At 47.7% G+C, this 17802-nt stretch overlaps 2 protein-coding genes across 2 annotated transcripts; one reads left to right on the top strand and one right to left on the bottom strand.

Moving 5' to 3' along the window:
• Window positions 1-7: 7 nt before the first annotated feature.
• Window positions 8-7280, top strand: LOC118080926 (uncharacterized). Its single transcript, XM_060270860.2, has 3 exons — window positions 8-243; window positions 901-2323; window positions 4027-7280. Exons 2-3 carry the CDS (start codon window positions 1678-1680, stop codon window positions 4536-4538), a joined length of 1158 nt encoding a protein of 385 aa, XP_060126843.1. The 5' UTR covers window positions 8-243; window positions 901-1677; the 3' UTR covers window positions 4539-7280.
• A 2387-nt stretch (window positions 7281-9667) lies between these two features.
• LOC118077839 (zinc finger protein 783) lies at window positions 9668-16746 on the bottom strand. Its single transcript, XM_060271015.2, has 4 exons — window positions 16441-16746; window positions 15024-15144; window positions 12362-12466; window positions 9668-11343 (listed from the first exon to the last, which is right to left on the bottom strand). Exons 1-4 carry the CDS (start codon window positions 16495-16497, stop codon window positions 10421-10423), a joined length of 1206 nt encoding a protein of 401 aa, XP_060126998.2. The 5' UTR covers window positions 16498-16746; the 3' UTR covers window positions 9668-10420.
• Window positions 16747-17802: the final 1056 nt, after the last annotated feature.

Genomic DNA, 17802 nt, shown 5'->3' with positions numbered 1-17802 from the left:
GTGAGGTAGGCTAGGTTGAAGGATAGTGAGGGGGCCAGAGGTCAGTCGGTGTGGGGCAGGCTGGTAAAGAAAGGTGCTCAGTAGCATTCAAGCAAGTGAGGAAGAATCTGGATTGGTTTTTAAATGGGGGGGGGAATAGTAATTAGAAACCTCCTGATATTTTATTTTTTTATTTGTTCATTAAAGAAACATATACACTGCTAACAACAACGATAACAACCCTCGAGGCAATTCACGGAAACGGTAAAAAGATTTAACAATAATTTAAAACATTCAGAAAAATAAAATCAACAACAGACCCAAAACAGATTTAAACACGCAGCAACAGTCTAAATATCGGGGTGGGCTTGTCTATGAACAATAATGTTACTAGCCGGTGGTTCTGGGAGGTTTGCTGGTTCCTAAACTTTAATTCCAGGTCTAAACTATTGGAGGAGAAAATCCCAGTCCTTTATCGATCTGGCTGTACTGTATATGATATACAGTATACCGGTAATGCAGCTTTAACAAAACGGGCTTGGGCGCCCCCCAGAGGGCAAAAGCAAAGCGTTTGAAAATCGTGGGGAACGGAGTAAGAAATCTTTAAGACGACTCTACGAGGCGGAGGTCGGGATCTCTTGCAGTACCAGCCATACTCATCCGGCTTCAACTGGCATCCCCCCCCCAACACCTCGTTTCTTCCCCAGACATCAATGGTAGCATTCCACAATGCCACGTCTTTCTCGTCTCTCAAGCAGCCCTAGTGCATGGCCCCCGCCCCTTCAATCCCGCTGCCCTCCATGACCATTTGCTGCATTGCTTCCAACTGCAAAAGTTTGCAAGCTTCTTGAACGCTCTTTCAGGGACTGATCCAGGGGCGCCGATGCTACTACCCATCTCTTTTTCTTTTCTTTCTTGCAGCTCTGCAAATCCCTAACGAAACCAGCAGGGGGAGAACAGCGGCGCAATTGCAAGCAGTTCTGCAAGGTCAACATTCGCGCTGTTTGAAATATATGTTAAGCTGACATGGCTTTGCTTGCTCCCGACCCGAGCAAGAAAAGCAAGAGATCCAGGGGCTTGTAGGGGGAGGCAGGCAGAGGGGGGGGGGACCCAGTAGCTTTCCTTTAGAGGCGCTCCAGAGAGAAGCCTCCCCTGATTCCGCTAGGCGCTCCGATGGATTCTCACCGCTTGCAGCACGCAAAGCCGGCGAGGCGGGCAAAGGGGTGTGTGGGAAGCCGCCGCCGCCGCTGGGAATCCTTCCTTTTCCTGTCTGCAAAGGCAGGGTGGATCCATTGCTTGCAGCAGCCGCCTCCGCCTCCCCGCTTGGCCTATTGGCCCGCTCGCGCAGCTGCTTCCACCTCTCCCTGGAAGGAGCCACTCGGTGGGTTGGGGGCTGTGACGCCTCGAGGCGGGATTGGCCACGCCAAGTGTCCGAAAGAGATCCTTGCAAGTCCCGGCCAAAGCTCCGCCCACGACGTTACTACTGACTAACAACTGTTCATGTGAACACTCGCTGGTGCAAAAGGTTCCATCTTGGCTTTCTTCTGGTGCCTTCCTGTTCCATGCAAGCTGTGAGTTCTTCCCTCCAGCTGTGGCTGCTGGGTCTCCTGAGGGAAGTTTGGCACCTCTCAGGTAGTGGGGGCACCTGGAGCTGCCTGGAGTCCAGTGCTGATAATCCTGGGCAAGGCCAAAGCAGGCATGCCACATACCCCTCGCCAGCGCTTGCAGCCCCGCGCCCCAGTTTGGTCAGAGATGGAGACGCGGAACTTCCTCGCCCTCTGGGGTGAGCTGCTGATTCTGAGGTGGATCGAAAACCGGCCTCCCAACAGCGACATCTACGAGGACCTCTCGGCCCAGATGATCGCCAGGGGTCACGAGCGCAACGCCTCGCAGTGTCGGAACCGGGCCCGGGACCTGAAGCGCAGCTACCGGAGAGCCAAGGATGCGCAGGTGTGCGCCGGCGCCGAGCCGGTTTCCTGCCGCTACTTCCGAGAGCTGGACCGGATGTTTGGCGGCGAAATGGACGGCGTGGCGAACCGGAGCCTGCCGAGCATGGACGGGTCTGCCCGGGTGGTGGTGAAAACGGAAGACGCGGAAGACATGGAGGCGCAGGTCTCCGAAGAGGAGGGCAATCAGATGACGCCGCCAAACACCCTCTCGAGCATGGATGCCGACACGGACACTGAAACGGAACCGAACCTCGGGGTCTCGCGAGAGCTGGTGGCCGGCGACCCGGATGTGATTGAAACCAAAATAGGGGAGGAATGCCCCAGTGACAAATCTCTGCCTTTATATGGGCAACCAGTGGCTGGCCCCAGCGAAGATGGGCACCATTCTGTGGCTGGTGAGCAAACGTTCTGTTGCCGCGGTGGCCTTTCTGTGGGCGCTCTTGGCTGTTTGGCCAGCAAAGTGTCAACCAGTTGTGGGAACCGACAAGAACATTTCTGGGCTCTTGGGTAGGGTGGCACGACCTGATTTCCCCCCTGTTTAGAGACCCGAATTAGATCTGCCTTGCCAGGGAGGAACAGACTTGAAATTTAGTCTTGGAAGCGGAGCCTGCGTAAGGTTGGGTGCTATGCAAACTGCCCCGGTTAGCCGGGAGTGCCATATGGTGCTGTGTGTCTAGGCCTGGCCAATTTTGGTCAGAATGTGAGAGGGAGGGGGCCTGGGAGGCTCTGAAGGAGCCTGGGAGGAGGCTACCTAGATTTTCATCCCTGCAGCCAATCGGCATTCATTCCGGGCGAGTGCACAGCTCCACCCTGGCAAATTGATTGGATGGTGGGATAAGCTGGCAGGCAGGCAAGGGAAAAGGAAGCAGGGTTATAGGAAGGACAGAAAATGGAGGCAGGAGGGAAAGTGTCTGTGGGGCAGATTTGGCTGGCTGAGAGGGTGGGGAAAGGCTGTCAGTGGGCTTGATTCCACAGGCGATATGAGAATAGCTATGCTACCCATGACATTGATTATTGGCAACAGATGTATTATGACGCTTGGTTGCATTATAAACTCTTCCAAACAAAATTGCTGCTGCGGCTTACCGTAGATACGATTTTATTAAGAGCATTTGCAACCTTTCCTTCACCTCAGTGGATCCCAGGACAGGGTACAAGTGCAGATTCTATAAGATCCCATTCGAAACGGCTGTAAATCAGAAGCGCACACCATAGAGCATGCTACCTAGCACAGCCCTGAATCGCCGGAAATGCCTGGGCAAACAGGTCTCCAGCTGGCGCTGGCTGCAATGGCAAGTATTTCAGCACCAGGTGTGCCACTACAAAGACGGCCTTTTCTCGTGTTGCCACATTATGCACACCCACCAGTGGCACATGGTAGCATACAACTAGGGTTATTCGTTTTATTATTATTATTTTCCTACTTTTATATCCCACCTGTCCTGGAACTCAAGGCTGCTCTCATACTGCTCTATGGGACATTTTCAGTCTGGGCCCCGGCATCCAGGAACAAGGGAATGGAATGGGGCCACCTGCCAATGTTAAAGATCAGCACAAGAGACTTGCTCTTTATTGAAAGTTTATCCCCTTCTTCCTCCAAGGAGTTTAGTACATGGCTCTCTCCTACACACCATGTCATCCTTAGAAAAGACATGTGATTGATGCAGGTTAGGATGAGAGGCGGTGACTTGCCCAAGGCCACCCAGCGAGCTTTGTGACTGAGGGGAACTTGAACCCGGGTCTCTTTGGCTCTAGTGAGGCCCTCGCTAACGCAGGGGTGGGGGATGTGTTTTGGCCCAGCTGGCCGGTTTTTCTCCCCAACCTGCAGGCCAAACCACCTGCCAGTCATCTTATAACCCCTGCACCCACCCCCAGTGCTAGCTTGCTCTACCTTTGCAAAGAAAGCTTCAGGCTTCTGTAAATCCCTGCTCTCCTGATAAACCCAAACGGAAAGAGGGAATCTGGAGTCTCAGCCACCTGCTCTTCTCTGTCCTTTGCAACTGTGCCAGCCGGGGCTGAGCGATTGGTTAAAAACAACAACAACACCTTTGCAGTTGACAGAGCTCACCAGAGATTACAATTTGCTTTCCCTCTCCAGGCAGAGGCAGACGGGACAACTCCCTGGGGCGCCCCCTGACGACAGCAGAGAGGATGGCGTCCATGCGGGAGAGGAAGAGGCGGTCCCACGAAGAAATGATGCACGAGATCATGACCGACTACCGTCGGACCTGGGAGACTATGGAGGCGCTTCACGAGAGGGGCGAGATCAGCACCGGGGAGTTCCGTGAGGCAATGCTGAGGGAAATGCTTCTGGACAGGGAGGCCCGGACACGGGAGGCCCAGCTAGACCGCGAAGCCAGGGCAAGGGAGGCCCAGCTGGATAGAGAGGCGAGGGCCAGGGACAGCCACCTGGAGAGGGAGATTAGGATTAAGGAGCTCAACATGATTGAGGCGGAGCTTCGGCGCACACGGGATATCCTCCACCCCATGGTGGACGCAGTGGTGTCCGTCGCGGAGGTCCTGCGTTCGACAAGCAGTATACAACGGCAGCCTCGCCAGGCACAACAAAGTGGAGGGGGTACCTTCTTGGAATTGGAGGGTAGCAAATAATTATCCCCCCTTTCGTGAGGGATGGGCATTAGTATATATAGTTACCGTGCTGGGCAGAAAGGAGGGGGTAGTAGTAAGGAGGGGGGAACTGTTGGAACCCTGGAAGCCAAGACCCACTTTGGGGGCAAGTACTCTTTGGTGAGAAAGCCTCAGCAGAGATTTAACATGTTAAAATATGCAGCAAAGAAAAGCCCTTTCCAATGAATTCCAAAATGTCCCTTCTTAATAGTTCTCTCCAAAGTATCTCACTTCGCTAGCACGAAGATCAACCATACGTTTAGTAAGTTTTAAACGGGTTTACTTACAAAATTCTTCAAAGGTCAGATTCGTGTGCTTTTCCATACAGCAATCAAAAAAAGTTGCAAAGGCAGTAAAATGTTGCTTGGTTACAAAATGGCAAAAAAGTTCCTAAATGATTGGTATAAAAAAACCATTAGTTTCAGACTCCATTCTTGTCTGAAACAAAAGTGGCTGGTTAAAATGCAGCTGAGCTCAGGCCTCCTCACACACGGGGTGAGAGAATGGCTCAGTCAGTAAGGTCTAAACACTAAAAACAAGTCAGTTTATTCTAATAATTTATTATTTATACCCCTCCCATTTGGTTGGGTTTCCCCAGCCACTGTGGGCGGCTCCCGACAGAATATTTAAAAACTTCCCTAAACAGGGCTGCCTTCAGATGTCTTCTAAAAGTCAGATAGTTATTGTATTTCCTTGACATCTGATGAGAGGGCGTTCCACAGGGCGGGTGCCACTACCAAGAAGGCCCTCTGCCTCGTTCCCTGTAACCTCACTTCTCACAGTGAGGGAACCGCCAGAAGGTCCTCGGAGCTGGTTGAGAGATGGGGATGGAGACGCTCCTTTAAAGGTCAGCACCAACACTTTGAATTGCTCTCTGAAATGTACTGTGGGATGTTTCCTCTAGCTTGGTAGCAACAAGCTCAGCCAGATTTTGCCTCCCTTCCACTACTCCCATCTGTCCACAAGTTAGAGAAATCATGTAATTCGGTGTTTGTTTTGTTTTTGTTTTTTAAAAAAACCTAGAAAAAGTGTTGTTGCTCCGAATCTTCACTTTTCCTACAGCCGAGTTAAAGGTCTGGGGCCTTACACTATCTACGGGGATCTCTCTTGGTTCTGTGCCAAGAGCAAATAACTGGAATGCAAAATACATTCAGGTATCCCCAAGCTGGACCTTTATGTGTCTGTGTTATTTGTCGCTCGTTCCTTTACCAAGTAATGGGGATGGACCAAGAGGGAGGAACTCTTGCCTTCGAGCCTTGATTGTATGCTTCCCAGAAGCAAAAGACACTGTTGCAGTATTCCTTTCATAGGGGCAGGGTCTATCTCTCTCCCCCCATCCGCCCCACCTGTGAACAGTGGCTTTCCTCAGACTAATGATGTTTGAATGTGTGGGTTGGTGTGATACTGTACAGCTGTGAGAAATGGGGTGGTCTGAAAGCAGAGTCGTGCCATTGCACCCTGAAGCTGCCAGTACAGGGGTAGCTTTCCTGTGGCTGCCCAGATGTTGTGGGACTCCCAAATCCCATCAGCTCCAGCGAGCATAACCAGTGGTCAGAGACAATAGCTCGGCAACATCTGGAGAGCCACAGGTGATATCCGTAAAAACACATTTACAGTGGTACCTTGCTTCCCAAACTTAATCTGTTCCGGAAGGCAGTTCTAAAACCAAAGCGTTCCAAAATCAAGGCACACTTTCCCATAGAGAGTAATGCACAGTGGATTAATCCGTTCCAGACTTTTAAAAACAACCCCTAAAACAGCAAATTAACATGAATTTTACTATCTAACGAGACCATTGATCCATAAAATGAAAGCAATAAACAATGTACTGCAGTCACACAATCAGTCAGTAGCTGAACTGGGTTCCACACAGTCACGAAAACAGAACAAAAAAGAGCCGCAAAAACAAAAACGCAAAATAAATAGCAAAAACAGGCAGACCTCAGCGTAACACTCAAAACAGAAGCATAACACTCAAAACAGAGCATGTTCGGCTTCCGAAAAATGTTGGCAAACCGGAACACTTACTTCCTGGTTTGCAGTGTTTGGGTTCCAAGCTGTTTGAGTAACAAGGCGTTTGAGAACCAAGGTACCACTGTATTCCCTTTGCACTCCTGCCACAGTAAAGTCCCAATTGCAATGGGAGTGGGGCACATATTATTAACTTGAAATTGAAGCCCATGGAGGCTTTGGAAGTAATGGGTGGATGGTGCTCTAAGATTTCTATCCATCCCTTAATTCTATGGAGATGGACTTGGCAGTGCACAGGATTCATGCCTCGAGAAATCTCAAGGTGCTGCAGGAGGGATGATAAGCAGCACTCCTTATTGGTGAGCTAGGGAGGCAGTCAGCACCGTGCATAGATTTTTGCTCCTCTCGGCAACTGAAACAGAATGAGTGGTGTATGATAATCAATTATATATTCTTGCTGGGATAGCTCAGCCTGTAGAGCAGGCATCCCCAAACTGCGGCCCTCCAGATCTTTTGGCCTACAACTCCCATGATCCCTAGCTAAAAGGACCAGTGGCCGGGGAAGATGGGAATTGTAGTCCAAAACATCTGGAGGGCTAATATTTGGGGATGCCTGCTGTAGAGCATGAGACTCAAGCCCATGTTTGACAAAAGAGCCTTGTGGTCCCTTTCCAACTCTATAATATTTTATGATTCTGGGTATGTTTGCTTGATTTATAAAGACAAAGGAGTGCCACTTTTCTTGGCCCAGGATTCTTGATTCTTATGGTTTTATTTTTCTTTTTAGGCAAAGCTGTGCGCATTCGGTCTCCCAAGTGGGGTGGATAAAAGCATGGGGTGCAGAGGGAGGAAGTGTTTAAAAGCAAATAGCGGGCAGTCCACTTTCACAGACTGTTCCAGTGCGTTGTTTGCAAGGGTGTAGGAAATGTTTCACATCTGTGGGATCAGTCGCACATGCAGCATTTGGTACAAGAAAGAAGTCGGCAGTAGAAGAATTTCAGCTTTAAAATAATCCTTTAAAAAAACAAACAAACCCAGATGTGTGGCTGAAATAGTGGTTGCCTAGTTTATGAGGGCTTGCTAGAATTTTCCTTGATTAAAGGGGCACGGTTTTAATGCTATGGAGGGTGCCTTGTCCTTGACGATTTCCCCCTGCTGCTCCTCTGTGGTTTTCCAGTTCCACTTCACTCTCCCCCTCCATTTACATCTGCCTTCCGATTCATCCCCCATTCATTTCCTACCCATTTTTAAATAAATAATCAATCAATCAAATCTACTTAAACTGTATGAACTGGATTCGGATGGTAAAATGTGAATTTCTTACGGTGTGCACATTTAGATTATATATATCCTTTTGTGCAGAATATTCGCCGCTCACAAAATTTGCTCTAGAAAGGCAAACTCCAATGATTGGCCCTCTGCTGCAACATGTGCTACGCAGTATTAACTTTACAGCTGTTGAAGAACTACCATACATGTTTTGAATGGCATTCTTGTACAGTAATTTCAATGGGCTTTACCCACAGGTAAGAAGAAACGGAGAACAATTTGAAAATTCCTGTATAGGGTCTCGATTTATAAAAAAACCAAACAAAAACGTCTGGAGAATTACTCCTAAATATGTGTGCGTTAAGTTCATAGATGAAATTGACTTCCTTACCCCCATTCCCACAACATACCCATTGTGACTTTAAATCACAATGCATTCCATTGACTATCTGCATGGGAACCTCTGTATTTACGGCACTATGCATGGGCTTGTCTGAGGATTGAACCCAGGACGTTTCTCTCACCCAAAGTGAGAATTGTGGCTTTAGTCCAGGAGTGGGGATCTTTTTTGTCTGCCAAGGGCTGCAGGGGACCACATGTGGGTGGCAGGTGGGGCCACAGCCAAATGGGAGTGGGGCGCCCCCCCCATCTCTCTCTTTTCTCCATTTTGGCATAGGGCTGGATCACAAGAGCTGAACAGTTCTGGCATAAAATCAGCAGTCACCCCAAATAGACGTTCTCTCCGTCCTGCTCAAAACCAGGAATATTTTAAACATTTGTTCTCCAGCTACATCTATTGTGCACCGATAAGCTGCCTAAGGCGCAGAGGCGGGATTCTGGTCTTTGCACGGCAGTTAAGTTTCACATTGTGTTCCCATCACCTGAAAGGCATTACAGGGCAGAACAAGGCAGAGAAAAGCACATTCCTTCTCATTCCAAAGCACAGGGGCAGATGTACTACCTGTAATGCCCCCATCACGCTGCTGCAATGACAAGGTTATGTTCCGCAATGTTGCTGTTGGTCTGCTCCCTATGTGCTTATGTAGTGTGCTTCGAAAAGGCAACGGTTAAGAGAGGCAAGGATCCTGCTTCCTCCCCTGTAGCCAAGCTTGCACACTTAGTCCTAATGGTTGTCTGTGTCTGCTGTGTTTCAGATTTTATTTACAAATCTGAGCTCTGGCAGAAGAGGCTTTTTATCGTCTCTTGCAGGCATATGCAGTTCTCTTACCAATTACTGCAGATTCCCCCAATCTGGTGCCTTCTAGTTGTTTTGGATTGTAACCCCTGTGCCCCAAGCTTGGGGTAAGAACAAACAAGGCCAACTGAACTAACCACCTCTGTTGTCTTGACTCTTGAGCGGAGTTGGGCAGGAATCTCTCTCACATTAAAGAAAAGCTCCCAGGGAGAGAATCTGAAAATCCCTGCTTCAGGATCCTGCTTTAGCTGAACTTTCTACACCCCAAGTTTCTAGTTGGGTTCACAACTGGATCGCTACAAAGTTCAAGGTGTTGTTAAAACATACAGAAGGGGAGGGGGAACTGCTGGGGGATTGTAGTATAGTATAGTAGTAGTAGTAATGGTTACAGGTAGGTAGCCGTGTTGGTCTGGATCGAAGTAAAATAAAAAAATTCCTTCAGTAGCACCTTAAAGACCAACTAAGTTTTTATTTTGGTATGAGCTTTCGTGTGCATGCGAAATCTGAAGAAGTGTGCATGCACACTGAAGAATGTATCTGAATGTATCTGAAGAAGTGTGCATGCACACGAAAGCTCATACCAAAATAAAAACTTAGTTGGTCTTTAAGGTGCTACTGAAGGAATTTTTTTATTTTAGTAGTAGTAATAATATTCAATAATAATAATAATAATAATAATAATAATAATAATAATATAATTTATTTATACCCGCCCATCTGGCTGGGTTTCCCCAGCCACTCTGGGCGGCTCCCAACAGAATATTAAAAACATGGTAAAACATCAGACATTAAAAACTTCCCTAAACAGGGCTGCCTTCAGATGTCTTCTAAAAGTCAAGATAGTTGTTTATTTCCTTGACATCTGATGGGAGGGCGTTCCACAGGGCGGGCACCACTACTGAGAAGGCCCCCTGCCTGTATAGCTTTGCCTGGTTGAAGGGACACCTCAATGGCACGGAATCTTTGTGACTTTCCAAAAAATGTGTGCCATTTCCAAATCAACAGCAGGCAGTCTTAACTGCACCTCTTTTTATTTTTGCAGCTGGGATCGGGTGGAGGCAGGGCGGAGTTCTTCATATCTGTTACAAGAATTGCAATCTCCTTTCCAACCCTGTGTACATCGCCAAAGCTTAATTTGTAATATACCAAAACAATGCAAAACAAGGAGTTTGATATAGAGGCAAATTCTCTACAAAAATTCTCAATAACAAACATGTGCAGAAAGAACAAGGTGTGCACATTAAGTGCACTTTGGAAAAAGACTCTACATTTTTTGGTTGCAGAATTTATTCTGATTGCAGAATGTTGAAATTGCAGAATTCCTTTGCTGCTTTGCTTGTTATTAGTATGCAGGAAAGTCTCTGCACGCTGCATTCTTGGGAATCCCATCACCAAAGCTGGAGGAGAGCTCCTCTCGACTTCAGGAAATCTAGCACTTCAGGGCAACTCCTCGTATGTGTCCTGCCTCGTGCCTCAGGTGGCTGGATTTGTAGCTGAAGCTCTTCCCGCATTTGCTACACAGATAGGGTCTCTCTCCCGTGTGGATCCTCTGGTGTCTCACAAGGTCTCCGCTCCGGAAAAAACATTTCTCGCAGTTCATGCAGTCGTACGGCCGTGGTGCTCTGCAGGGCCTGAGAAAGGCCGGGTTTCCTCTGAAGCCGAGGTGCTTCCTATGGTGCCTAGCCAGGTGGGAGCTGACGTTGAACCTTTTCCTGCACACGGGGCACTCGTACGGCTTCTCTCCCGTGTGAATCCGGTGATGGCGAATCAGAGCCGACTTGAAGTTGAAGCTTTTCCCGCACTCGGGGCAGCCGTAGGGCTTCTCTCCCGTGTGGCTCCTCCGGTGGTGAATGAAGTGCGAGATCTGAGTGAACCTTTTCCCGCAGTCCAAACATGTGTAGGGTTTCTCCCCTGTGTGGATCCTCTGGTGCTGAGTGAGGTGGCTGCTCTCCATGAAGCTTTTCCCACACTCTAGACATTGGTAGGGCTTCTCACCCGTGTGGAATTTCTGGTGCCTTTTGAAGGCGTTTTGATTGGAGAGTCCTTTCCCGCAATCGGGGCACTTCAAAAGGCTCTGGCTCTCGTCTGCCTTGCGTCTCAGATGCTTCCGGCTGTTCTGCCCGCAGGCGGCGTGTGCGTTCCCACTTCCACCTTGGTCCCGATGGACTCTGGGTCCTTTCCAAGTCTTAAAACCTTGGCAGCACTCAGTGAATCTCTCCAGATTTATTCGCCTCGCCGATCTACGAGGCAAGCAGGTCTCGAAAGTCTCTCCCGGCTCTGGATTCTGCAGTATTGTCAGCCTGGGAACTTCCTGATGAGAATTCTGCTTCATGTTGTTACTCATCCTGAGGACTGCAGGGGGAAATTAAAAGCTTTAGAGAAGATACTGTCCTAACCCAGGGCTGGGGAACCTGTAGCCCCCCAGAAAAAAAAGCCATTAGCTTTTTTAAAAGGTAAATTCACAGAGGGTGGTCTGCCAGTGACCCATTAGTCATGACAGCTAAAGCAGTGGTTCTCAAAAAAGTTTTGGAAATAAACATTTGCTCGCACCACACTGAATTATTTTTTATTGATAAGAAATGCAGTGGCAAACAAAAAGAAACCGCTCCTAGCAGTGCTTTATTCATAGCATACAACACAACTCAATAATATGATCATGGGATGTTCAGAAAGTATAAAACAATGCAGCTACACAAAAACACAAATCATTGCCAAAATATGATTATAAACGAGCCTGTAAGGTACAGATGTACCTTTAAGTACGTCTACAAACTCAAAGAGAAGCGTGAGCTTGCAGTATCACTTGATGCTCTTGGCTCTCATTTTGAAAAGAGATCCACATTCTGCAAACAACAACAAAATATTTTGCGACTAGACTAGGCTAAAATGTTTGAATGTTTATTTGATTGTCCTTGACTCTTCCCACCACACTTGCCATACTCCCCTGCCTTTGAGAACTACTGGCCTAAAGGATGGATTGGAATTAGCCTACTGCATAAAACTACTGTTTTTATGATCTAAATTCACATCCCGCCTTTCTCTCAAGGTGACATATGTGGCCCGCCCTCCCACGTTATCCACGGGGGTGAGAGAACTCGATTGCCTCAAATCTGCCCAGATAAGTTTCATCAGTGAATGGGGAGGGGGGATCTGAACCTGGGTTTTCCCCGAGTCCTAGTCCATGTCCTAAGATGTTGCCAGTCAGAGCAGGAAAGGTGGAATTTCTGTTCTCCATTACCAGCGAGGCCAGCATCCCATAGGCAATATTGCGGCCTGACCACAACACTGGTAAGAACCAGTTAACAGGGAACCATTAAAGGGCCGAGGAAGGCCGCTTTGCAAAGACAGCCAACCCCTTAAATCAACTCACCCAACCAGGGTCTCTTCCATTTGAGGGGCTCCAGGGATTCCTCCATCCAGGGTTCCTCTTTGCGCTCTATTTTGCAGATGAGCTCCGGTTTGATGGACAGGTGCCCTGTTGTGGGAGCAGAGGACAGCAACTTTATTCATTACTCGTTTCTTCCATTTATGTACCACCTTTTTTCCTCCAAGGAGCTGAGGGTGGCATGCTAGGCTCCCCTCCTCCCCGTTCCATCCTCACAGCGGCCCTCCATTGGGGGCAGTAGCTGACCTAGAGTCACCCAGGGGGCTTTGTGACTGAGTGGGGATTCAGACCCGTGTCTCAGACCAACACTCTAGCCGCTGTACCACACTAGGATACAGCACCTTCCTTACAAACACGTCCAAGTACGACAGCAGAATATTGTTCCTATCCCTTATATACCCAACAGGTCACTGTGTTCTGCAGAAGAGTCTCTTTTCCAAGCCGCTACAGAAACACGCTCCACAACAGGCTTCCTCAACCTTGGCCCTCCAGATGTTTTGAGACTACAATTCCCATCATCCCTGACCACTGGTCCTGCTAGCTAGGGATCATGGGAGTTGTAGGCCAAAAACATCTGGAGAGCCGAGGTTAAGGAAGCCTGCTCCACAAAAACCTCAGAGCAGGGCCTTTGCTGTGGCTGCCCCTGATCTATGGAACAGCATCCCCCTTGAGATGTTGACAGGCACCACCTAGCTGCACTTTCCTAGAACATCTGAAGATTCTCACCCCCTGCTTTTCTAGCTCTAGCGACAAAAGTCTCTTACTTTCAGGAGGGGTTTTTTTTGTATCATTTTGAAAACGATTTCTAGCTGGTTTTTATGACTTATTTGTAAACTGCCTTGAGATGCACGTGGAAAGAGATTCATAAAATAAATAACAATAAATAGTAATACCTGTTCCGCATTTGTAAGAACTCAGACTAAGCCAAGGATGCAGGCTAGGCTTATTCAGTGGGGTCACAACTATGCTGGGGGGGGGGGCAGGGCTGGAGGCAAGGCTGGAGGGAGGGAAGAGATGGGGCACTGCTGCTCACTCACACATCCAGCCAGGAAGCCAATTGCCAGAGATGCCTGTTTTTGTTTCCCTTAGTGGTTGGGTTATGGGAGAAGCAGCAGCGAGCCACAAACACATCAGCTGCATTTTCCTGGGATTCGAGAAGGGCTGGCAGAGTGCATGGATTGGGTTCGCCAGGGATTGCAACAAATTAATAAGACAAATTAATGAAGAGGGCTATCTATGGCTCTTGGCTATGATGGCTATGTTCCTCCTCCACACTTGGGGGCAGCAATCCTTTTGAATATGGGTTGCAGAGAATTGAGAGCTAGGGTGGTGTACAAAGACTGAGGTTTGGGTTCCCACTCGGCCAGGGGGCTCACTGTGTGACCTAGAGGCAGCGGCTGCCTCTCAGCCTAGCCTGCCTCGCAGTGTTGTTGCGGGGATTAAAGGGGGGGTGGAGAACCACATGGCCACCTTGAGCTCCTTGGAGAAAAAGAAGGGAAACAAATGCAAATAAATAAAATTGCAAATGGGGAGAGTTGCTAGTTGCACTGCTTGCAGGCATCCCATTGGGGCATCTGGTGACAACGGAATGGCGGGCTAGAGCCCTTTGGGCTTATCCAGCAGCACTACTCTTCTGATGTTCTTATGCAGGCACCAAGTTGAGGAAAGGCTGGTTCAAACAAAATTCAGACTGGTGCCTGTATTACAATTTGCAGATGACAAAACCTTACATTTGCCTCCGAGGTCAGTTCAACGAAGAGGTGCTCTCCCCTCTGCAAACCTTCACACCTCTAAGCCAGCATATAGTAATAATAATACCGGTAATTACTGTGATACCTCGGTTTAAGTACACAATCGGTTCCGGAAGTCTGTACTTAACCTGAAGCAAACTTTCCCATTGAAAGTAATGGAAAGTGGATTAATCCATTCCAGAAGGTCTGCGGAGTACTTAAACTGAAGCGTACTTAACCTGAAGCGAACTTTCCCATTGAAAGTAATGGAACGTGGATTAATCCGTTCCAGACGGTCAGCGGCGTACTTAAACTGAAGCGTACTTAACCTGAAGTGAACTTTCTCAATGAAAGTAATGGAACGTGGATTAATCCGTTCCAGACGGGTCCACGGAGTACTTAAACTGAAAGTACTCAAACCGAGGTGTACTTAAACCAAGGTATGACTGTATTTATATTATATTATATTATATTATATTATATTATATTATATTATATTATATTATATTAATTTATACATACATACCCCGCCCATCTGGCTGGGTTTCCCCACCCACTCTGGGTGGCTTACAACAGAATATTAAAATACAATAATCTATTAAACATTAAAAGCTTGCCTAAACAGGGCTGCCTTCAGATGTCTTCTAAAAGTCTGGTAGTTGTCTTTCTCTTTGACATCTGACGGGAGGGCGTTCCACAGGGCGGGTGCCACTACCGAGAAGGCCCTCTGCCTGGTTCCCTGAAACTTGGCTTTTCGCAGCAAGGGAACCGCCAGAAGGCCCTCAGCGCTGGACCTCAGTTTCCGGGCAGAACAATAAGGGTGGAGACGTTCCTGCAGGTATACTCTGTGCTGCTTCCAGACTCTCTGGAACACCACAGGGGACACACACACACACACAAGCAAGGGAGATCCTTACCCAGAGAGGTGACCGCTTCATAGTTGTCCACCATCACGGCCCGGTAGAGGTCCTTCTGCCATTTAGCTAGCTCCGCCCACTCGGCCAGGGAGAAATATACAGCCACGTCTTCAAACATCACCTGCAGCAAAGAGAAAGCGACCCTGGAATGGAGTTCCAGATGGCTCCGCTGGCTCTCTGCCAGAGGCTGTTATGCCGACAGCCCCCACGGACCTCATCCTTCATTGCAGGGGCTTGGAAGGGAGCCCCTTCCGATTCTACAATTCTATGACTGTTGCACTAAGGAGCTGCTTGAGGGTTTCCCATAAGGCCACTGTGAGAACCAGATGCTGGGCAAGATGGGCCCTTGGCTTGAACACAACCAGAATGATAGAATTTATCTCTTTGAGTTGAATTTAAAGTCAACAGTGTAAATAAGTTATGATGGATGTAATAATGGAATACTGAATGGTATAGTGTCTGTAAAACATGCAGGGATTTATGATGTGTAAAATGGTCAAAGGCCTGGAAACAATGCCTTATGAGGAATGGCTTAGGGAGCTGGGTATGTTTAGCCTGGAGAAGAGAAGGTTAAGGGGTGATATGATAGCCATGTTCAAATATATTAAAGGATGTCATATAGAGGAGAGAGAAAGGTTGTTTTCTGCTGCTCCAGAGAAGCGGACACGGAGCAATGGATTCAAACTACAAGAAAGAAGATTCCACCTAAACATTAGGAAGAACTTCCTGACAGAAAGAGCTGTTCGGCAGTGGAATTTGCTGCCAAGGAGTGTGGTGGAGTCTCCTTCTTTGGAGGTCTTTAAGCAGAGGCTTGACAGGCATATGTCAAGAATGCTTTGATGGTGTTTCCTGCTTGACAGGGGGTTGGACTGGATGGCCCTTGTGGTCTCTTCCAACTCTATGATTCTAACCATGGAAAGAGAAGAAGGGAAGTCTTTGATATCTTAAGGATGTAAAAATGAATACTTTAATTTGTAAAACAGAAAATTTAATATACGTATACAAAAAAGAGGGAGCACAGCCCTCCTTCCAACAATGTCCAAAAGATCTAATCCACATCCACCCACCCGCCCCTGTGCCACTAACAGCTGCTTGGCAGGCAGGCATTCAACAGGTGCAGCAGCTTTCCTCCATGGAAATCCATCGGAAGGCCACCAAGTTTCCGTAAGCGTTGTGTAGCTGTGGAAAGCGCAGAAGCCTTTTTTAAAGGGAAAGTGGGTCAACCCCCCTTCCAAAAAATAAGCGGGGGGCGAGTGGGAAAGAGAGGGAAGGAAGGAGGAAGAGGCGGTGGGAAAGCTTGACCTGTTGGTTTTATGCCTGCCGCCTGTTTGTATGGTTCATATATCCGCATCAGCACATGCTCTGCTGAACAACCGCAGGGGGCGCTTTTCTGAACTCTTTGGGGGAGTTCGCTCACTTTCAAGACGGCTGCAGTTGCTCCCTTTCCTCCGGGAGTTAAGGACGCCATCTCCATCCTTCTGGGTCCAGCGGGAGCCGCTTCCCCCTCTGAGCATGCGCGGTACGAACAAGAACCAAGGGAGCGTCATCCCAGGCTGGGGAGGCACCTGGGGAAACTCCGCGTCATGCGACCGCGCTTGACCCCGGAAGCTCAGTGCTGGCGAAGGCGACGAAAGGGGAAAGCGAGGACAGCCATTTCCGCCGCTCCTTTCCCCGGCTCCTGAGCTCCCTCTGGTGGCGCCACCAGGAAAGCCGAAACTCCGAGACATTTACCTTTCTAAATAACAAAGAAGCTCAGGAATTCTACAGGTGAAACTCGGAAAATATCGTCGGAAAGTGCATTTATTTCAGTAATGCAACTTATTTTTTTATTTTTATTTTTACAAATGCTTTCTTTTGGAAATTCCACAGTAATAAAACAAATAGTTACAATAATACAAAAAATAAACAAAAATAAGCATCGTTATTACATTTCATTAATTACATTCCATTTATAATTGACCCGCCTAACGACAAATAATTACAATTACAACAAACAAAGGCTTGACATATCATGTTTTGCATGTCATGCATCTATCTCTAATTTTCCAAGTTTCACCTGTAGGTGCCGAAATCCCAAGGAAACAGATAAGACTATTTATGCATGCGACCACGGCTGTGCAGATGTTATTGGCCCAGAGATGGAAAGAAGATAAAGTAGCCACCAGAGAAGAATGGCAGGTCAAGTTGATGGATTATGCCGAAATGGCCAAAATGACCGGAAGAATCAGAAATCAGGAAGACCAAAATTTCAATGAGGAATGGGAAAAATTTATAACTTATCTTAAAAACCATTGTAGTTAGTAGGATTGGAATATCACTCGCAGTTTAATGGTGAATTTTGGACACAATGGAGAGGTAAAAGAGTTTAGATTATCATAAAAGGTGCAGGAGGAAATGATTAACATTAGGACCCATAAAGGGGAGGAGGAAAGTCCGAGAGATTCCTTGGAATCTTGTTTTTATGTTGTAAGTTGGACACGTGACTGTAAAATTTTAATTTGCTAAACCAAATAAATTTTAAACAAAAAGGCTCCGGCAGATAGGATTACCATATTTTGAAGAGCTAAAAAGAGGACACATTTACCGACTTCCACTTTTAGCTATGGGATCACTACAACTCTCTTTTTAAATATACGTAGGCTGTAGAAACTGCAATATATTGCCAGTAGCAACACTCTTAACTTTCAACAACAGAATAACGACGATATCTACGTAGACCAGATTTTGTCCTGTATCAACAAGGCTCTTTTCGTGATTTGCTCTGCTGGAAAAGTCTAAC

Source organism: Zootoca vivipara, chromosome 2 (genome assembly GCF_965207765.1).
Source record: "Zootoca vivipara chromosome 2, rZooViv2.hap1.1, whole genome shotgun sequence".
Lineage (NCBI taxonomy): Eukaryota > Metazoa > Chordata > Lepidosauria > Squamata > Lacertidae > Zootoca > Zootoca vivipara.
Note: the sequence above shows the minus strand (reverse complement) of the source record. Positions and strands in the feature narration are given on the sequence as shown.

Bases quoted from the DNA above. Each gene is read 5' to 3' on its own strand.
- LOC118080926 (XM_060270860.2), top strand. From the start codon at position 1,678: ATGCCACATACCCCTCGCCAGCGCTTGCAGCCCCGCGCCCCAGTTTGG. The intron at 2,324-4,026 runs GTGAGCAAACGT...TTCCCTCTCCAG, and splicing joins TGGGCACCATTCTGTGGCTG to GCAGAGGCAGACGGGACAAC.
- LOC118077839 (XM_060271015.2), bottom strand. From the start codon at position 16,497: ATGGAGATGGCGTCCTTAACTCCCGGAGGAAAGGGAGCAACTGCAGCC. The intron at 12,467-15,023 runs GTAAGGATCTCC...CTCCCACAACAG, and splicing joins TGAAGCGGTCACCTCTCTGG to GGCACCTGTCCATCAAACCG. The intron at 11,344-12,361 runs GTGAGTTGATTT...TTCCCCCTGCAG, and splicing joins ATGGAAGAGACCCTGGTTGG to TCCTCAGGATGAGTAACAAC.